This window comes from Oncorhynchus clarkii, chromosome 1 (genome assembly GCF_045791955.1).
Source record: "Oncorhynchus clarkii lewisi isolate Uvic-CL-2024 chromosome 1, UVic_Ocla_1.0, whole genome shotgun sequence".
Taxonomy (NCBI): Eukaryota; Metazoa; Chordata; class Actinopteri; order Salmoniformes; family Salmonidae; genus Oncorhynchus; species Oncorhynchus clarkii.
Genome location: NC_092147.1, coordinates 78844559 through 78864913, shown reverse-complemented (window position 1 = coordinate 78864913; position 20355 = coordinate 78844559). Strand labels below are relative to the sequence as shown.

At 46.7% G+C, this 20355-nt stretch overlaps 2 protein-coding genes across 2 annotated transcripts in view; one reads left to right on the top strand and one right to left on the bottom strand.

The window, feature by feature from the left end:
• Window positions 1-20355, top strand: part of LOC139412959 (sodium/calcium exchanger 1-like) — a 223289-nt gene that overhangs the window by 47741 nt on the left and 155193 nt on the right. The gene's annotated exons all lie outside the window — the stretch shown is intronic.
• On the bottom strand, window positions 6434-7449 carry LOC139414128 (acidic proline-rich protein HP43A-like). Its single transcript, XM_071162011.1, has 2 exons — window positions 7135-7449; window positions 6434-7090 (listed from the first exon to the last, which is right to left on the bottom strand). Exons 1-2 carry the CDS (start codon window positions 7447-7449, stop codon window positions 6434-6436), a joined length of 972 nt encoding a protein of 323 aa, XP_071018112.1.

Here is a 20355-nt window from a genome sequence, read left to right as displayed (position 1 = left end):
CCTTCTCTCTCTCTCTCTCCCTCTCTCTCTCTCCCCCTCCTTGTCTCTCCTCTTCTATCTCTCTCCCCCTCCCTCCCTCCCTCTCTCACTCTCTCCCTCCTCTCTCCCTCTCTCTCCCTCTGCCCCTCCTTTTCTCTCTCTCCCTCCTTCTCTCTCTCTGCCCCTCCTTCTCTCTCTATCCCTCTCTCTCCCTCCCATTCCCTATCTCTCCCTCCCTCTTCCTCTCTCTCCCTCCTCCTATCTCTCTCTGCCCCTCCTTCTCTCTCTCTGCCCCCCTGTCTCTGGCCCGTAGCATGGGGTACACTCAGCTCACTGAGCATCAAATGACAGGGTGACCTATAGCGTGGCCTGGAGATTGAGTAAGAAGAAGGGGAAGAAGGGCAGAGGATAAGATAAATGGAGGTAGCACCAAAAAGTGAAGAGGGCGTGTGTGACAAGAGGAGATATGTAGATGCAAATCAAAGATGAGAGAAGACAGCTGTATGTATGTACTATCTGAGAGAAGAACAGAGAGAGAGTGAGAGCGAGAGAGAGCGCGTGAGAGCGAGAGAGAGAGAGAGAGCGAGAGAGAGAGAGAGAGAGCGCAAGAGAGAGAGAGAGAGAGAGGGAGAAAGAGAGAGAGAGACACACACACACAGAGAGAGCTGTGATGCTAGCTGGAGTGTAATCGATAACTGTGTGCTCCGTCTGTCACATTCCATTTGATCGTTGCCAGATCCTGCTCCCCTGGGATTGAGCTGTCTGTCTCTGTCTGTCAGAGAGAGAGGAGACCAGAGACCAGGGGACGTGTCATCCCTGCTGCCCAGCTCTGTTAACATACACACACACATGCATGAGAGCACTCACGCACACATACACACACACACACATACACACACTCAAGTACACACACACCTTGAAGGTTGTGACTCAGCCTCTCCATCCCTTTAGCATCATTCCTCCTCATTCTCTCTCTCCCTATTTCTCAAATCTCTCTCTCTGTCTTTCTCTCTCTCTCACTCCGTCTCTCGCCCTCTCTCTCTCGCATTCTCTCTCTTGCTCTCTTGCTCTCTCTCGTCAGAGTGCATGCTGGGTGTGAGTCGGGAAGTAGGAGCGATTGTGGGAGCGACTGGTATTATTTTCGTTTCGGTTTCGGTGTGTATACATTTTTATTTATTTTATTTCACCTTTATTTAACCAGGTAGGCTAGTTGAGAACACCTTTATTTAACCAGTTAGGCTAGTTGAGAACACCTTTATTTAACCAGGTAGGCTAGTTGAGAACACCTTTATTTAACCAGTTAGGCTAGTTGAGAACACCTTTATTTAACCAGGTAGGCTAGTTGAGAACACCTTTATTTAACCAGGTAGGCTAGTTGAGAACACCTTTATTTAACCAGTTAGGCTAGTTGAGAACACCTTTATTTAACCAGGTAGGCTAGTTGAGAACACCTTTATTTAACCAGGTAGGCTAGTTGAGAACAAGTTCTCATTTACAACTGCGACCTGGCCAACACAAAGCATAGCAGTGTGAACAGACAACACAGAGTTACACATGGAGTAAACAATTAACAAGTCAATAACACAGTAGAAAGAAAATAAAAAAAGAGTCGATATACATTGTGTGCAAAAGACATGAGGAGGTAGGCGAATAATTACAATTTAGCAGATTAACACTGGAGTGATAAATGATCAGATGTTCATGTGCAGGTAGAGATACTGGTGTGCAAAAGAGCAGAAAAGTAAATAAATAAAAACAGTATGGGGATGAGGTAGGTAAATTGGGTGGGCTATTTACCGATGGACTATGTACAGCTGCAGCGATCGGTTAGCTGCTCAGATAGCAGATGTTTAAAGTTGGTGAGGGAGTAAAAGTCTCCAACTTCAACGATTTTTGCATGATCAGTGAGATACACCTGCTGGAGCGCGTGCTACGGGTGGGTGTTGCCATCGTGACCAGTGAACTGAGATAAGGCGGAGCTTTACCTAGCATGGACTTGTAGATGACCTGGAGCCAGTGGGTCTGGCGATGAATATGTAGCGAGGGCCAGCCGACTAGAGCATACAGGTCGCAGTGGTGGGTGGTATAAGGTGCTTTAGTAACAAAGCGGATGGCACTGTGATAAACTGCATCCAGTTTGCTGAGTAGAGTATTGGAAGCTATTTTGTAGATGACATCGCCTAAGTCGAGGATCAGTAGGATAGTCAGTTTTGCTAGGGTAAGTTTGGTGGCGTGAGTGAAGGATGCTTTGTTGTGAAATAGAAAGCCGATTCTAGATTTGATTTTGGATTGGAGATGTTTGATATGAGTCTGGAAGGAGAGTTTACAGTCTAGCTAGACACCTAGGTACTTATAGATGTCCACATATTCTAGGTCGGAACCATCCAGGGTGGTGATGCTAGTCGGGCGTGCGGGTGCAGGCAGCGAACGGTTGAAAAGCATGCATTTGGTTTTACTAGCATTTAAGAGCAGTTGGAGGCCACAGAAAGAGTGTTGTATGGCATTGCAGCTCGTTTGGAGGTTAGATAGCACAGTTTCCAAGGAAGGGCAAGAAGTATACAGAATGGTGTTGTCTGCGTAGAGGTGGATCGGGGAATCGCCCGCAGCAAGAGCAACATCATTGATATATACAGAGAAAAGAGTCGGCCCGAGAATTGAACCCTGCGGCACCCCCATAGAGACTGCCATAGGACCGGACAACATGCCCTCCGATTTGACACACTGAACTCTGTCTGCAAAGTAGTTGGTGAACCAGGCAAGGCAGTCATTAGAAAAACAGAGTCTGATTGACAGAGTCGAAAGCCTTGGCCAGGTCGATGAAGACGGCTGCACAGTACTGTCTTTTATCTATGGCGGTTATGATATTGTTTAGTACCTTGAACGTGGCTGAGGTGCACCCGTGACCGGCTCGGAAACCAGATTGCACAGCGGAGAAGGTACGGTGGGATTCGAGATGGTCAAATAAATATATTGTTTATATAATTGAGTTGGTTTAAGGTTTTAAGGAACTTCGGATGTTTTCAATGACGAGACTCTCAGTTAGATAGCAAATGTTCATTTTTTCCAAAAATATTATTTGTGTAAGAGAAATAGCTCAGTTTTGTTCATCACGTTTGGCTAAGAAAAAAAAACCGATAATGCAGTCAAAACAACGCCTAACTTTTTTCCAAATTAGCTCCATAATATCGACAGAAACATGGCAAACGTTGTTTAGAATCAATCCTCAAGGTGTTTTTCACAATTCTATTCGATGAAAAATCATTCCTGGCAGTCGGTTTCTCATCAAAGGCAAACGGAAAAATACTGCAGCTGGAGATTACGCAATAATTGCGACGGAGGACACCAAGCGACCACCTGGTAGATGTAGTCTCTTATGGCCAATCTTCCAATGATAGCCTACAAATACGTCACAATGCTGCAGACACCTTGGGGAAAACGTGGAAAACGTAAGCTGACTCCTAGCTCCTCCACAGCCATATAAGGAGTCATTGGAATGAGGCGGTTTAAAAAAAATGTGGCACTTCCTGATTTGATTTTTATCTGGGTTTCGCCTGTAACATCAGTTCTGTGGCACTCACAGACAATATCTTTGCAGTTTTGGAAACGTCAGAGTGTTTTCTTTCCAAAGCTGTCAATTATATGCATAGTCGAGCATCTTTTCGTGACAAAATATCTTGTTTAAAACGGGAACATTTTTCATCCAAAAATTAAAAGACCGCTCCCTATATCAAAGAAGTTAAAGCTTGATGGGTTTGATTATGTGTTCTACGCTTCTACTGAATAAATGAAATGCTATGGGTGTGGAAGAGAGGGGCATTTGGTGCGTTATTGTCCAGAGAACGACAGTGCAGAGCCCGGTAGCAGCTCTAGCACTGGTGCAGCTAAATCACCACTGAGAAAGGATGAAAAGGCTAAGGGTTCAGGAGAAGGGATGAAAAGGCTAAGGGTTCAGGAGAAGGGATGAAAAGGCTAAGGGTTCAGGAGAAGGGATGAAAAGGCTAAGGGTTCAGGAGAAGGGATGAAAAGGCTAAGGGTTCAGGAGAAGGGAGAAGGTGGGCAGATGTGGTGGGGAAAATAGGAAAGGAGAGCAATCTGGCTACGGGGGCGGTTGTGGTAGAGCAGGGAAAAGACGGGGGGGAACAGTCGGTGAGATTGTGATTGAGGTCGCTGAGGGGGTGCTGGAGAATGAAATGGGAGTTCAAGAGGAGAGTGAAGCAATGGAAAATTAAGCAGCTGTTTTCAAAGTACCGAGGAGGAAGAGGAAGAATTTAAGGGGTGATGAAGGTTCTAATTCTAACAGGAAGGTAGAGATTGATAAATCAGTTGAGGATAAACCGGTTGTAGAGAGGGTGGAGTTTTCTTCTGGGGATGAAATGGTTTGGAAGGGGGGTATGGGATTGAAAAGGTACGTCAATTTCTGAATTTGACAAAAGGGAAGAAATATATGCAGGATTATAATGGATTTTTTTTCTCCAGAATTTTAATTGTTTATTGAATCAACAACATTTTCTGTCAAAAATAACAGGGGGAGGTTTGACAAGCCCAGAAATTGCTAGACTAAAGAAAGTGGTCACGAGAGTGACAAGTGAGGTACATTCTAAAGGAAATGAAAGAGTTCAGTCGCAGTCTTAACTCTATAAAGAGATGTGTTTTGTGCCTCTGTATTTTTTTCCAGCCATGAGCAGTTTTAAGATTTCTTCTTAAATGTCAATGGGGCAAGAGACGGGGGAAAAAGAGCCGTAGTGTATGAGTTAATAAAGGGAAAGGTAAGTGACATAACATGAAGTTCTGTGGCAACAGGAGTGGGAGGGTGGGGGGCAGTAGTTGTGTGTAGTGGGGGTGTGGCCACCCTGTTCTCAAAAGGGTTTTTGCCTTTGTCATACGAGGTTGAAGAGGTCGTTGAGAGGAGGTTATTCAAAGTTAGAGTGAGGTATGAAAACATCACTATATGTTTAATACATGTATATGCCCCATTAGTGGCAGTTGACAGGGTATGTTTTTTAGAGACATTATCAAATACCATAGAGAAATGTAATACTGAGGATGATTTCTTTCTTGCTCTGGATTTTAACTGTACAGTCAGTAATTTAGATAGAAATCCCAAAAGAACCTCATATAGCCTCAAGAACCTTTTTAAAACGCCTTATTGTAACACATGAACAATGTGATTTTTGGCGGAGTCAAAATGGAGGCACGAGACAGTACACGTGACCCAATGTGAGAGAGAACACAATCTCTCTGGCCAGGTTAGATAGATTTGATTGTTTTGAGCATCATTCTCAGGTCTGTAAATCAAGTGTGATAAACCCAGTGGGATTTTCTTATCATTGTTTAGTAACAAAGGTGGTGTACATTAACGCCGTAAAACCCAAAAGCACATACTGGCATTTTAATATAACTTTATTGAATGATGCTTGTAGTTTTTTCTGGGAGAGGTGGAGGTCTGAAGAGGACAGTTTTGTATCCCTTCAACTGATACAGGGAAATTCCAGATTCAACAATTCTGTAATCAGTACACGCTGAATGTCACCAGACATATCATCAAATCAATGAACATCCTAGAGTCTAAAATAGTGGAACTCCTGACGTTAGTTGAGACACAGGAGACCGAGGCCATATTCAGGCACTCAAGAGGAAAAAAGCCACATTGGCAGACATGCTGGGTATCAGAGGATAGGGGGCATTGGACAGGGAATCTCTGAAATGGATGCCTCATCCACATTTTTCTTTTGTTTAGAGAAAGATAATGGACAACAAATAATTATGAATTGCTTCAAATCAGCTGTTGGACAGGAGCTCACTAGCCCAAGTGAAATTAGAAAGAGGGCAGTAGAGTTCTATGTTCTTTTTGGGGCTATGTTGGGAGAGGATTAGCTAGCAGTAGTTAACGATAGTTTGACCCCAGGGTTACTACCGATAAGCTGCAGAAGGGCTGTCCTCACCCTATGGCCAACAAAGGGTGACCCTAGGGAGGTGAAGAACTGGAGGCCGGGGGCCTTAATGTGCACTGATTATAAGATCCTGTCCAAGGCTTTGTCCACCAGGCTGAGGGAGGTGATGGGGCAAATCATACGGTCCAGTCCTACTGTGTTCCCAGCAGGCAGATAGGGGATAACATTTCCCTGATTCTGGATTTTTGTTGACATCTCTTGGACTATTGGGTTGAATGCTGGTCTAATTGATCAGGAAAAGGCATTTGACCGAGTTGAACATCAATACACTTTTGAGGCTTTTGGTTTCAGCTCTGGATTCTTGCCATGATCAGGGTGATATCTGGTGACATTGAAAGTGTATTGAAAGTTAACGGTGTCTTTAGTGCACCTTTTAAAGTGTGTAGAGGAATTAGGCAGCGGTGTTCGTTGTCCGTAATGTTGTATGCCATCTATAGAGCCACTACTAAATGGCGTTAGAAGTAGCATTGAAGCTTTCACAGGATATTCCTCCTATTCGTCTCTCAGCCTATGCTGATGATATAGTTATTTTGGTTGGTGGTCTCTGAGTGGTCTCTGAGTGGTCTCTGGCTGGTCTCTGAGTGGTCTCTGAGTGGTCTCTGGCTGGTCTCTGGCTGGTCTCTGAGTGGCCTCTGGCTGGTCTCTGGGTGGTCTCTGGCTGGTCTCTGGCTGGTCTCTGGCTGGTCTCTGAGTGGTCTCTGGCTGGTCTCTGGCTGGTCTCTGGCTGGTCTCTGGCTGGTCTCTGGGTAGTCTCTGGCTGGTGTCTGGCTGGTGTCTGGCTGGTGTCTGGCTGGCCTCTGGGTGGTCTCTGAGTGGTCTCTGGCTGGTCTCTGGGTGGTCCCTGGCTGGTCTCTGGCTGGCCTCTGGGTGGTCTCTGAGTGGTCTCTGGCTGGTCCCTGGCTGGTCTCTGGGTAGTCTCTGGCTGGTCTCTGGGTGGTCTCTGGCTGGTCTCTGGGTGGTCTCTGGCTGGTCTCTGGCTGGTCTCTGGCTGGTCTCTGGCTGGTCTCTGGGTGGTCTCTGGGTGGTCCCTGGGTGGTCCCTGGCTGGTCTCTGGGTAGTCTCTGGCTGGTCTCTAGGTGGTCTCTGGCTGGTCTCTGGGTGGTCCCTGGCTGGTCTCTGGCTGGTCTCTGGCTGGTCTCTGGGTGGTCCCTGGCTGGTCTCTGGCTGGTCTCTGAGTAGTCTCTGGCTGGTCTCTGGGTGGTACCTGGCTGGTCTCTGGCTGGCCTCTGGGTGGTCTCTGAGTGGTCTCTGGGTGGTCCCTGGGTGGTCCCTGGCTGGTCTCTGGGTAGTCTCTGGCTGGTCTCTGAGTGGTATCTGGCTGGTCTCTGGGTGGTCCCTGGCTAGTCTGGCTGGTCTCTGGCTGATCTCTGGGTGGTCTCTGGCTGGTCTCTGGCTGGTCTCTGGCTGGTCTCTGGGTGGTCTCTGGGTGGTCTCTGGGTGGTCTCTGGCTTTTCTCTGGGTGGTCTGTGACTGGTCTCTGGGTGGTCTCTGGGTGGTCTCTGTGCTCAGTTAAGATCATAGAGCTTGTTAGCTGCTAGATGGCTCCTTTTAAGGCTGGCTACGGTCATGAGAGAATCTGTGCAGCTGCATATCCCCGCGTAACCCAAGTCAAGGCCTTGTATGTGTGCGTTTCATGGGGGCAGAAGGGTAGGTTAAGTGTGTGTGTGTGTGTGTGTGTGTGTGTGTGTGTGTGTGCTTAAATGCCTGTTAGCTCCATCGGCTTGAGAGGAAACAAATGCTAGTTCCCCAGGCTTAGTGGTTCCATAGAGGCCTGTTTGAAAATGTAGCAGGTTTCATCATAGAAGTAGTACTGGTTATGATGGGTTTGGGACTGAGACTGTCCTAGTGGGAGATTCAAAGTTAACCCCAGGTTTGTGGGATAAAGGGGATGGAGACAGGGTGGTAGAGAGGGGTCAGGGTGGAAAAAATACATTCTCTTCTCCAGCTGCAGACAGGAATGAAGGGAGATCATGGGAGAGAGAAAATAAGGAGATGAGTGTAAGGGGTTATGTCAGGGATTGTGTGTGTGTTGTGTGTGTGTGTTGTGTGGGGGCAGAGGGGTGGGCTGTGTGTGTGTTGTGTGAGGGGAGAGGAGTGGGCTGTGTGTGTATGTGCTTGTGCGTGGAATGGCTAAGTAGGCCTTTCTGTGTGAGGTCTCTTCCTTCTTATGAAAAACTGTGTGGTGTGTGTGTTTAGGTTCTATCAGGGCAGTATTTGTTGGATGACTCTGAACACACACACAGTGCTAACCCCCCTCCAGCGTGTGCTGCAGCTGGGTCCCTGCTCTCCTCACTCCTCATCTGTTTGACTTACCCCTGGTGCTATTCCAGCATGTCACGTTATTCTCTGCCCCAAAACCTTCTGGTCTCTCTCTCTCTCTCTCTCTCTCTCTCGCGCTCTCTCTCTCTCGCTCGCTCTCTCTCTCTTTCTCTCTCTGTCTCTCTCTCTCTCTCTCTCTCTCTGTCTCATTAAAGAGCAGACAGATGTTCTGACCAGGGAGACAACCACACACACCTCCCTCAGGACGCTAGTGGCCAGGCGGCTAGAGCTCACTCTCAGTGGCAGTGCAGTGGGGAAGATGTCTCGGTAAACCAGTCCGGCTACTAATGCAGAAACAGGGATGACATCTCCACTCTCTCTCTCTCTCTCTCTCTCTCTCTCTCTCTCTCTCTCTCTCTCTCTCTCTCTCTCTCTCTCTCTCTCTCTCTCTCTCTCTGTCTCTCTCTCTCTCTCTCTCTCTCTCTCTCTCTCTCTCTCTCTGTCTCTCTCTCTCTCTGTCTCTCTCTCTGTCTCTCTCTCTGTGGTTTCTCTCTCTCCTCTCTCTCTCCTCTCTCTCTCTCTCCCTCTCTCTCTCTCTCTCTCTCTCTCTTTCTCTCTCTGTCTCTCTCTCTGTCTCTCTCTCTGTGGTTTCTCTCTCTCCTCTCTCTCTCCTCTGTCTCTCTCTCTCTCTCTCTCTCTCTCTCTCTCTCTCTCTCTCTCTCTCTCTCTCTCTCTCTCTCTCTCTCTCTCTCTCTCTCTCTCTCTGTCTCTCTACCTCCCTGTCACCTAAAAGGGCATGAGATTTGCCTAGAGATGACTGTGTGCACACAGATGAATTATGAAGAGATGTGCTGATGTGAGAGACCACTAAGGTTACACGTTATTTTATTTATTCATTGTGTGTGTGTGTGTGTGTGTGTGTGTGTGTGTGGGTGTGTGTGTGTGTGTGTGTGTGTGTGTGTGTGTGTGTGCCCACTGAGTGTGTCATGTGAGTGTTAATTGTGTAGGTCTCTCTGTGAGTCTGGGGTACCTGGACTGTGAACGCCGTTGGCTGCAGTCATATTTTATTCATCCACCTTTATTTATTTATGTATTTATTTATTATTCTCTAGATTGGGAAGTGTGTCAGAAGTTGTCCCAGACTGGGAATGATGTCACTTGGGGCAGCACACATGACCCAACCTCCCAGCAGGCCTTGCATCTCTGCTCAAATGCAGATGTCAGGTCCTGGCTGGCACAGCCTCGATGCATTGTAGGTGACAGAATAACAGGGTCATCAGAAGTTTACTGATGAACTGATAGACTCTTGTGGTGCAGTCACATTAAAGGGCAAAGTGCAGTTCATTTTTTGACTTATACACCAATGATATGTACCTGTTGATTTTTGAAGAATATAACTTATAAATGCATCATGAGCTTAGAGCCTCCATTTTAGAGTGATTACATTTCACCAGCCCCATGCCTCAACATTTTACAGAAACAGTGGTGGGGATTATGTCCCTGGAGTGACTTATAGTGCTGATACTACTACTACCTATGGTCAGGTCTTTCCAGAGGTTATTTTAACTGCAGCTCACACCAAACTTCACCCTCAAACACTGAAACGCTCTTTGATTCATCTCAAAGGAAGAGATCGTATTGTCTGAGTCACAGTCAGGCACAATTATCCCCAACATCATCAGTCTCTGTGTTTCTATGTGACACTAACCTTTGTGGAGTGACAGTCAGACAGACGCTGGCCATGAGTATTCTAGAATCCCTGACAGTCAGACAGACGCTGGCCATGAGTATTCTAGAATCCCTGACAGTCAAGACAGACGCTGGCCATGAGTATTCTAGAATCCCTGACAGTCAGACAGACGCTGGCCATGAGTATTCTAGAATCCCTGACAGTCAGACAGACGCTGGCCATGAGTATTCTAGAATCCCTGACAGTCAGACAGATGCTGGCCATGAGTATTCTAGAATCCCTGACAGTCAGACAGATGCTGGCCATGAGTATTCTAGAATCCCTGACAGTCAGACAGACGCTGGCCATGAGTATTCTAGAATCCCTGACAGTCAGACAGACGCTGGCCATGAGTATTCTAGAATCCCTGACAGTCAGACAGAAACTGGCCATGAGTATTCTAGAATCCCTGACAGTCAGACAGACGCTGGCCATTAGTATTCTAGAATCCCTGACAGTCAGATGCTTGCCATGAGTATTCTAGAACCCCTGACAGTCAGACAGATGCTGGCCATGATTATTCTAGAATCCCTGACAGACAGACAGAGTTTGGCCATGAGTATTCTAGAATCCCTGACAGTCAGACAGATGCTGGCCATGAGTATTAAAGAATACTTGACAGTCAGATGCTGGCCATGAGGTTTTTAGAGTCCCTGACAGTCAGATGCTGGCCATGAGTATTCTAGAATCCCTGACAGTCAGATGTTGGCCATGAGTATTCTAGAATCCCTGACAGTCGGATGCTGGCCATGAGTTTTCTAGAGTCCCTGACAGTCAGATGCTGGCCATGGGTATTATTGAATACTTGACAGTCAGATGCTGGCCATGAGTTTTTTAGAGTCCCTGACAGTCAGATGCTGGCCATGAGTTTTCTAGAATCCCTGACAGTCAGATGCTGGCCAAGGGTATTCTAGAATCCCTGACAGTCCGATGCTGGCCATGAGTATTATAGAATTCTTGACAGGCAGATGCTGGCAATTAGTTTTCTAGAGTCCCTGACACAGATGTTCAGATGTTGACAGTCAGACAGATGCTAGCCATGATTATTCTAGAATCCCTGACAGTCAGATGTTTGCCAGATGCTGACAGTCAGACAGATGCTGGATTATTCTAGAATCCCTGACAGTCCGATGCTGGCCATGAGTATTATAGAATTCTTGACAGTCAGATAATGGCCATGAGTTTTCTAGAGTCCCAGACAGTCAGACGCTGGCCATGAGTTTTCTAGAATCCCTGACAGTCAGATGCTGGCCATGGGTATTCTAGAATCCCTGACAGTCAGATGTTGGCCATGAGTATTCTAGAATCCCTGACAGTCAGATGCTGGCCGTGAGTATTCTAGAATCCCTGACAGTCAGATGCTGGCCATGAGTATTCTAGAATCCCTGACAGTCAGATGCTGGACATGAGTATTCTAGAATCCCTGACAGTCAGATCCTGGCCATGGGTATTCTAGAATCCCTGACAGTCTGACAGATGTTGGCCATGAGTATTCTAGAATCCCTGACAGTCAGACAGATGCTGGCCATGAGTATTCTAGAATTCTTGACAGTCAGATGCTGGCCATGGGTATTCTAGAATCCCTGACAGTCAGATATATGCTGGTCATGAGTATTCTGGAATCCCTGACAGTCAGATGCTGGCAATGAGTATTCTAGAATCCCTGACAGTCAGACATATGCTGGCCATGAGTATTCTAGAATCCCTGACAGTCAGACAGATGCTGGCCATGAGTATTCTAGAATCCCTGACAGTCAGACAGACGCTGGCCATGAGTATTCTAGAATCCCTGACAGTCAGACAGACGCTGGCCATGAGTATTCTAGAATCCCTGACAGTCAGACAGACGCTGGCCATGAGTATTCTAGAATCCCTGACAGTCTGACAGATGTTGGCCATGAGTATTCTAGAATCCCTGACAGTCAGACAGATGCTGGCCATGAGTATTCTAGAATCCCTGACAGTCCGATGCTGGCCATGAGTATTATAGAATTCTTGACAGTCAGATGCTGGCCATGGGTATTCTAGAATCCCTGACAGTCAGATATATGCTGGTCATGAGTATTCTGGAATCCCTGACAGTCAGATGCTGGCAATGAGTATTCTAGAATCCCTGACAGTCAGATATATGCTGGTCATGAGTATTCTGGAATCCCTGACAGTCAGATGCTGGCAATGAGTATTCTAGAATCCCTGACAGTCAGACAGATGCTGGCCATGAGTATTCTGGAATCCCTGACAGTCAGACAGATGCTGGCCATGAGTATTCTAGAATCCCTGACAGTCAGACAGATGCTGGCCATGAGTATTCTAGAATCCCTGACAGTCAGACAGACGCTGGCCATGAGTATTCTAGAATCCCTGACAGTCAGACAGACGCTGGCCATGAGTATTCTAGAATCCCTGACAGTCAGACAGACGCTGGCCATGAGTATTCTAGAATCCCTGACAGTCAGACAGACGCTGGCCATGAGTATTCTAGAATCCCTGACTGTCAGATGCTGGCCATGAGTATTCTAGAACCCCTGACAGTCAGACAGATGCTGGCCATGATTATTCTAGAATCCCTGCCAGTTAGACAGATGCTGGCCATGAATATTCTAGAATCCCTGACAGTCAGACAGATGCTGGCCATGAGTATTCTGGAATCCCTGACAGTCAGACAGACGCTGGCCATAAGTATTCTAGAATCCCTGACAGTTAGACAGACGCTGGCCATGAGTATTCTAGAATCCCTGACAGTAAGACAGACGCTGGCCATGAGTATTCTAGAATCCCTGACAGTCAGAAGGATGCTGGCCATGAGTACTCTAGAATCCCTGACAGTCAGACAGATGCTGGTCATGAGTATTCTGGAATCCCTGACAGTCAGATGCTGGCCATGAGTATTCTAGAATCCCTGACAGTCAGACAGATGCTGGCCATGAGTATTCTAGAATCCCTGAGTGTCAGACAGATGCTGGCCATGAGTATTCTAGAATCCCTGACAGTCAGACAGATGCTGGCCATGAGTATTCTAGAATCCCTGACTGTCAGATGCTGGCCATGAGTATTCTAGAACCCCTGACAGTCAGACAGATGCTGGCCATGATTATTCTAGAATCCCTGACAGTCAGACATAGATGTTGGCCATGAGTATTCTAGAATCCCTGACAGTCAGACAGATGCTGGCCATGAGTTTTCTAGAATCCCTGACAGTCAGATGTTGGCCATGAATATTCTAGAATCCCTGACAGTCAGATGCTGGCCATGGGTATTCTAGAATCCCTGACAGTCAGATGCTGGCCATGAGTATTCTAGAACCCCTGACAGTCAGACAAATGCTGGCCATGATTATTCTAGAATCCCTGACAGTCAGACATAGATGTTGGCCATGAGTATTCTAGAATCCCTGACAGTCAGACAGATGCTGGCCATGAGTTTTCTAGAATCCCTGACAGTCAGATGCTGGCCATGGGTATTCTAGAATCCCTGACAGTCAGATGTTGGCCATGAGTATTCTAGAATCCCTGACATTCAGATGCTGGCCATGAGTTTTTTAGAGTCCCTGACAGTCAGATGCTGGCCATGAGTTTTCTAGAATCCCTGACAGTCAGATGCTGGCCAAGGGTATTCTAGAATCCCTGACAGTCCGATGCTGGCCATGAGTATTATAGAATTCTTGACAGGCAGATGCTGGCAATTCGTTTTCTAGAGTCCCTGACAGTCAGATGTTGGCCAAGAGTATTCTAGAATCCCTGACAGTCAGACAGATGCTAGCCATGATTATTCTAGAATCCCTGACAGTCAGACAGATGTTTGCCATGAGTATTCTGGAATCCCTGACAGTCAGACAGATGCTGGCCATGAGTATTCTAGAATCCCTGACTCTCAGATGCTGGCCATGAGTATTCTAGAACCCCTGACAGTCAGACAGATGCTGGCCATGATTATTCTAGAATCCCTGACAGTCAGACGCTGGCCATGAGTTTTCTAGAATCCCTGACAGTCAGATGCTGGCCATGGGTATTCTAGAATCCCTGACAGTCAGATGTTGGCCATGAGTATTCTAGAATCCCTGACAGTCAGACAGATGCTGGCCATGAGTTTTCTAGAATCCCTGACAGTCAGATGCTGGCCATGAGTATTCTAGAATCCCTGACAGCCAGATGCTGGACTTGAGTATTCTAGAATCCCTGACAGTCAGATCCTGGCCATGGGTATTCTAGAATCCCTGACAGTCAGACAGATGTTGGCCATGAGTATTCTAGAATCCCTGACAGTCAGACAGATGCTGGCCATGAGTATTCTAGAATCCCTGACAGTCCGATGCTGGCCATGAGTATTATAGAATTCTTGACAGTCAGATGCTGGCAATTAGTTTTCTAGAGTCCCTGACAGTCAGATGTTGGCCAAGAGTATTCTAGAATCCCTGACAGTCAGACAGATGCTAGCCATGATTATTCTAGAATCCCTGACAGTCAGACAGATGTTTGCCATGAGTATTCTGGAATCCCTGACAGTCAGACAGATGCTGGCCATGAGTATTCTAGAATCCCTGACAGTCCGATGCTGGCCATGAGTATTATAGAATTCTTGACAGTCAGATGCTGGCCATGAGTTTTCTAGAGTCCCAGACAGTCAGACGCTGGCCATGAGTTTTCTAGAATCCCTGACAGTCAGATGCTGGCCATGGGTATTCTAGAATCCCTGACAGTCAGATGTTGGCCATGAGTATTCTAGAATCCCTGACAGTCAAATGCTGGCCATGAGTATTCTAGAATCCCTGACAGTCAGATGCTGGCCATGAGTATTCTAGAATCCCTGACAGTCAGATGCTGGACATGAGTATTCTAGAATCCCTGACAGTCAGATGCTGGCCATGGGTATTCTAGAATCCCTGACAGTCAGACAGATGTTGGCCATGAGTATTCTAGAATCCCTGACAGTCAGACAGATGCTGGCCATGAGTATTCTAGAATCCCTGACAGTCTGATGCTGGCCATGAGTATTTTAGAATTCTTGACAGTCAGATGCTGGCCATGAGTTTTCTAGAGTCTCTGACAGTCAGATGCTGGCCATGGGTATTCTAGAATCCCTGACAGTCAGATGTTGGCCATGAGTTTTCTAGAGTCCCTGACAGTCAGATGCTGGCCATGGGTATTCTAGAATCCCTGACAGTCAGATGTTGGCCATGAGTATTCTAGAATCCCTGACAGTCAGATGTTGGCCATGAGTATTCTAGAATCCCTGACAGTCAGATGCTGGCCATGGGTATTCTAGAATCCCTGACAGTCAGATGCTGGCCATGGGTATTCTAGAATCCCTGACAGTCAGATGCTGGCCATGAGTATTATCGAATCCCTGACAGACAAATGCTGGCCAAGAGTATTCTAGAATCCCTGGCGGTGTAGTTTCAAAGATGAATGTTCACAAGGGTTATTTCTGGGGTGTGCAGTCGGTGTGAGACTGACTATGACGTATGTGTGCCGTTCTCTCTCATCCCCCTGGAATAGGGTCGTAATCGGCCCTCTGGCCTTGTAAATATTATATGGGTGTTCTATCCTCAATCATCGCTCCAATACCGAAGATAATGGTACTCACCATTTCAGTACACTAACACCCTTATCGAGGGCATCCCCCCTGTTAGATGGTATCTTCCATGATTTATGCCTTAGTTTACATTATTTCTGGATCCTTCTCTGCAATTTCAGCCTCATCCATACCAATCCCACTGGCCTCCCTCCCTCCTTTCCCCATCTCTCTCTGTGAACATGTCCTCTTAATCGCCATCCCTTTTTCTTTCCTTCTCCTATCTCTCTCTTTTTAGACTATGAGATGGTTTTATTTATTTATCGAACAGTCTGTTTGAGACATGGTTTATATGAGGCAATGTTGTGGTAGTGTGTGCGTGTGTGTGTGTGAGTGGGGTTTACAGGGGTCTGACTTAATGGTGTGATGGGGGAAATATAATTTCCCCCCCCACCCCACCCCACCCCCTGGTGGTTACAGTAAGTGGGGTGTATGGTGGACGTTGGCTCTGAGACTGGTGTGTACTGGGAGTTTGTTGTTGTGGAGGTTGGGAATATGCCTCAAGGCTGGGAGAGGCTGTTGGTCCAAAGAGATAAGCAGCTAAGTGCTGCTCCTGTCATAAGAAATTAGCCCTAGATGACATGTTGACAGCAGCACAGCCACACAAATGCACGGCAGCTCTCCACCCCTTTTAATTTAGACTCTCTCTCACCCCCCCTCTCTATATATCTCTCTTTCTCTTACTCTCTCTCTCCCCTGTCTCTGTCCAAATTAGCATTGTTTTTGTCATTCAGTGAACCTGGTGATCGGGAGAGAGAAGCCTAGTAGATGTCTGGCTTTGGGAAGCGACGTGGTTACAGTGAGTCTGTGTGTTTGTGTTCATAAAAACATGAGGAGGGAGCTGGGTGCAGCAGAACGCTTGTTGTGGGGTGGACTGACTCGGGTCTGCTTGGCCCACGCCTGACGCTACCTCCCATTAATAAAACAGGATTTACAGTTCATGTCTGCTCCTGCCGCCATCCCTAATCTGTCTGTTTTAACTCTGCCACGCACTGCAGACGGGTGAGAGCTGGATGTTACCGTGGCAACCTACCTTAATTGGCATGGCATGACTGACACCTGCTGTCAGGTCTGATGGCTTTCCTGACCGGCAGTGAGCTGGACAGCCCAGGCTGGGGTCCTCAGTGAATAATCAGTTGTGTGAAGTTGAGAATGGCTGGTCATTGCTCAGAATAATCTTATGTCACAGCATTGAAGCCCACTAAACTGAGACTATTACTACGGTTTCTTATCAAGGGTATTCCACAACAAAATGTCATGCCTAATCGCTATGGGACAACCATAAACCATTTCACAGTTCCGGAGCAAGACATGGTAGTGACATTGATAGTTACTATGGATTTCTATGGCCGCCAAGCCATGTGCTGCATATTAAAGACACCACTATAGTCTAAGTACAAGACACTTCCTCCATTTCCACATGGGGTCTTTTTTTATCCGTCCATCTCCTAGCCTAAATGCCTTCATTACGATGGAACTGACATGTTTCGACAATGGTGCTGGAATAAGTGGTAATGGATCTCTGTAGCTCTCTTCATAAGCCCTACAGCATATCTCTCCTGTCTCTTCTCTGACTGTCTTGTAGCAATGATTACAGTCAAATACAACCTTAAAATAACCTCTCATTACCTTCCAGTAGCTGTCTGTGTTTCTGTCTCAGATGGCACCCTATTTCCTTTTATAGTGCACTAACTTTGGTCAAAAGTGGTGCACTATATAGGGAATAGGGTACCGTTTGGGTCTCAGCCTGTGTCTGTGTGTATGTGGAGCACCAGGACCACACATCACTGTCAGACAGAGACAAGACATTATGGATCAGGGCCTGATGCCTCCTACAGACCTGTCACACTCCACTTATCCTTTCTTTCACTCGCTCCCTTTCTCTTTCTGTCATCACAGAAGTGTAGCCATTCTCCTTCTGTTCTCCTCTCTACTACCATTCTCTCTCTCTCTCTCTCTCTCTCTCTCTCTCTCTCTCTCTCTCTCTCTCTCTTTGTCTCTCTCTCTCTCTTTTGCTCTCTCTCTCTCTCTCTCTCTCTCTTTGTCTCTCGCTTTCTCTCTCTCTCTCTCTCTCTCTCTCCCTCTCCCTCTCTCTCTCTCCCTCTCTCTCTTGCTCTCTCTCTCCCTCTCTCTCTTGCTATCTCTCTTGCTCTCTCTCTCTCTCTCTCTCTCTCTCTCTCTCTCTCTCTCTCTCTCTCTCTCTCTTTCTCTCTCTCTCTATGTCTGTGTCTTTATTCCTCTCTCTCTCTCTCTCTCTCTCTCTCTCTCTCTCTCTCTCTCTCTCTCCTTCCCTCTCTCTCTCTCTCTCTCCCTCTCTCTCCTGCTCTCTCTCTCTCTATGTTTGTGTCTTTATTCCTCTCTTTCTCTCTCTCTCCTCTCTTGCTTCCCCTGCCTAACAAGGTTTCCATGGAGAAGGTGAAGGACAATGGTTTGAGTTTGTTTTATTAGTTGTTTACTCATGAAACGTCATCCAATGAAATGCTGACTTGCAGTTTCCTTCTGGACAATGCAACAACAATAACCAATAATAAAAGAAAAGATAAGAATAGGAACATAAAATAAATGACAGTAGAATGAAATAAAAGTCTGATATTTACACGTGTATTGGAGTACTGAGCAGTATAATAAGAGTGTGGTAGCAGCTGTGACCTGTGTGTGTGTACAGCAACATGAATGTATGCGTGGGTGTGTGTGTGTGTGCATGAGTGAGTGCATGTGTGCTAAGGTGTTACAAATGAAAGGATCTGCCAGTTAGAAGAGGAGGAGAAAGGATATCGCCGAGACCACAGAGATCGACAAAAGGATGTTGCTTCATCCTGTATTTGAGATGTCAGAGTGAACACGAGGTAGAACCCTGGACCGTGGCTCATATGTCTAAAAACAACACACATGTTATTCGCTCCTCCTCGCGTACTGTACATGCATTGGAAATTCATGTCTAGTGATTTTCTTTTCCAATATACAGTATTTCTGAAAACCAGTTACATCCTCTATTCATGACTGCAGTAATCCAGGCGGCTTAATGCATTACCACTGGACCACTGCTGATGATGTCAGCAGAGAGGAAGTTGCACACGAATGCTTGGTTTTCCTCTTGTTTTTGTCAAGTAACCCAGCCACCTTGGCTTTCATGTTCCCCCTCTCTCTCTTGAATGGGCAGTTATGGAAAACCCACAGTCCCCTTGGGGACAGCTCAAACATTCCCTTTAGCCCGGTTTCTTTTTCTGGGCTCCCAGAACCAAACACAGTCACTTCTGATTGGTTCTTCACATGTCCCGTGTCCCATGTCCCGATGCCCAGGGAATGACAGCACTCTTTCCCCTCTTTTCTCTTTCTTTCTCTCTCTCTCTCTCTCTCTCTCTCTCTCTCTCTCTCTCTCTCTCTCTCTCTCTCTCTGTGTGAACAGTGATAGCGCAGTTTTCCAAGCCCAGCTGTAGAGCACATATAGGCTGCTAGAATCTCTCTCGTGTTATTTAATGTAAAGAGAAACAAGCTTTCATCTTGGATTTGGCCTTAGCACTCCCTACATCAAATGATTGTGGTGGATATTGTATAAGCTGAATTCTCAGTAAAGATAACAGAATAATAGGTTAAAAAACAGAAGATGTTTTTCCGGGGACCAATCCACGCGTCTTTTGGTCTACAGTGTAGTGGATTGAAATGCCAATCGATAGTAGATACTAGTATGTCGGCGTCGCAAAGCGTGTGATGTTTCTACCGCAGTGCAACAGTAGGGAGTCATTCTGTCTAACAGGCTGTCTAGTTACAGAATGAAGACTTTAGTGTTTATTTCATGTGAAAACATCAGAAACAGTGTGTTTGCTGACTAAGGTCGCCTGCCAGCCAGCCCCCTGTTATAGAACACATGGAAACAACCCCACTGTAGCCAAGGCAGGAGACAGAGAACAGACAGAAGAAGAGTTCCCCTCACATCCCTCTCTTTCTCCCTCCTTCCCGTTGCTCATCTCTCTCTTCCTTCCCGTCTTCTATTTGCCCACTCCTACTTTCTCCAATCCCCCTTTCTTTCTTTCTATCCTACTTTCTCCAATCCCCCCTTTCTTTCTTTCTTTCTATCCTACTTTCTCCAATCCCCCTTTCTTTCTTTCTATCCTACTTTCTCCAATCCCCCTTTCTTTCTTTCTATCCTACTTTCTTTCTTTCTTTCTTTCTTTCTTTCTTTCTATCCTTTCTTTCTTTTTCTTTCTTTCTTTCTCTCTCTCTCTCTCTCTCTCTCTCTCTCTCTCTCTCTCTCTCTCTCTCTCTCTCTCTCTCTCTACCTCCTCCTCTTCTCTTCCTCTTTTATTGGCACGACTGCTTGTTTTGAAAAGCTGCATAAACTCCGGCATATTTTCCATGACTTCAGCCCTGCTCAGAAACCTGCTGAACCCGTCTGTCCTAGTGACTGTGTCTGGAGTAGGAAGGATGTCCTAGTGACTAGGTCTGAAGTCTGGAGTAGGAAGGATGTCCTAGTGACTGAATCTGGAGTAGGAAGGATGTCCTAGTGACTGAGTCTGGAGTAGGAAGGATGTCCTAGTGACTGGGTCTGGAGTCTGGAGTAGGAAGGATGTCCTAGTGACTGAGTCTGGAGTAGGAAGGATGTCCTAGTGACTGAGTCTGGAGTAGGAAGGATGTCCTAGTGACTGGGTCTGAAGTCTGGAGTAGGAAGGATGTCCTAGTGACTGAGTCTGGAGGCTGGTAGGGAGGATGGCCTAGCGACTGGGTCTGGAGGCTGGTAGGGAGGATGTCCTAGCGACTGGGTCTGCAGGCTGGTAGGGAGGATGGCCTAGCGACTGGGTCTGCAGGCTGGTAGGGAGGATGGCCTAGCGACTGGGTCTGCAGGCTGGTAGGGAGGATGGCCTAGCGACT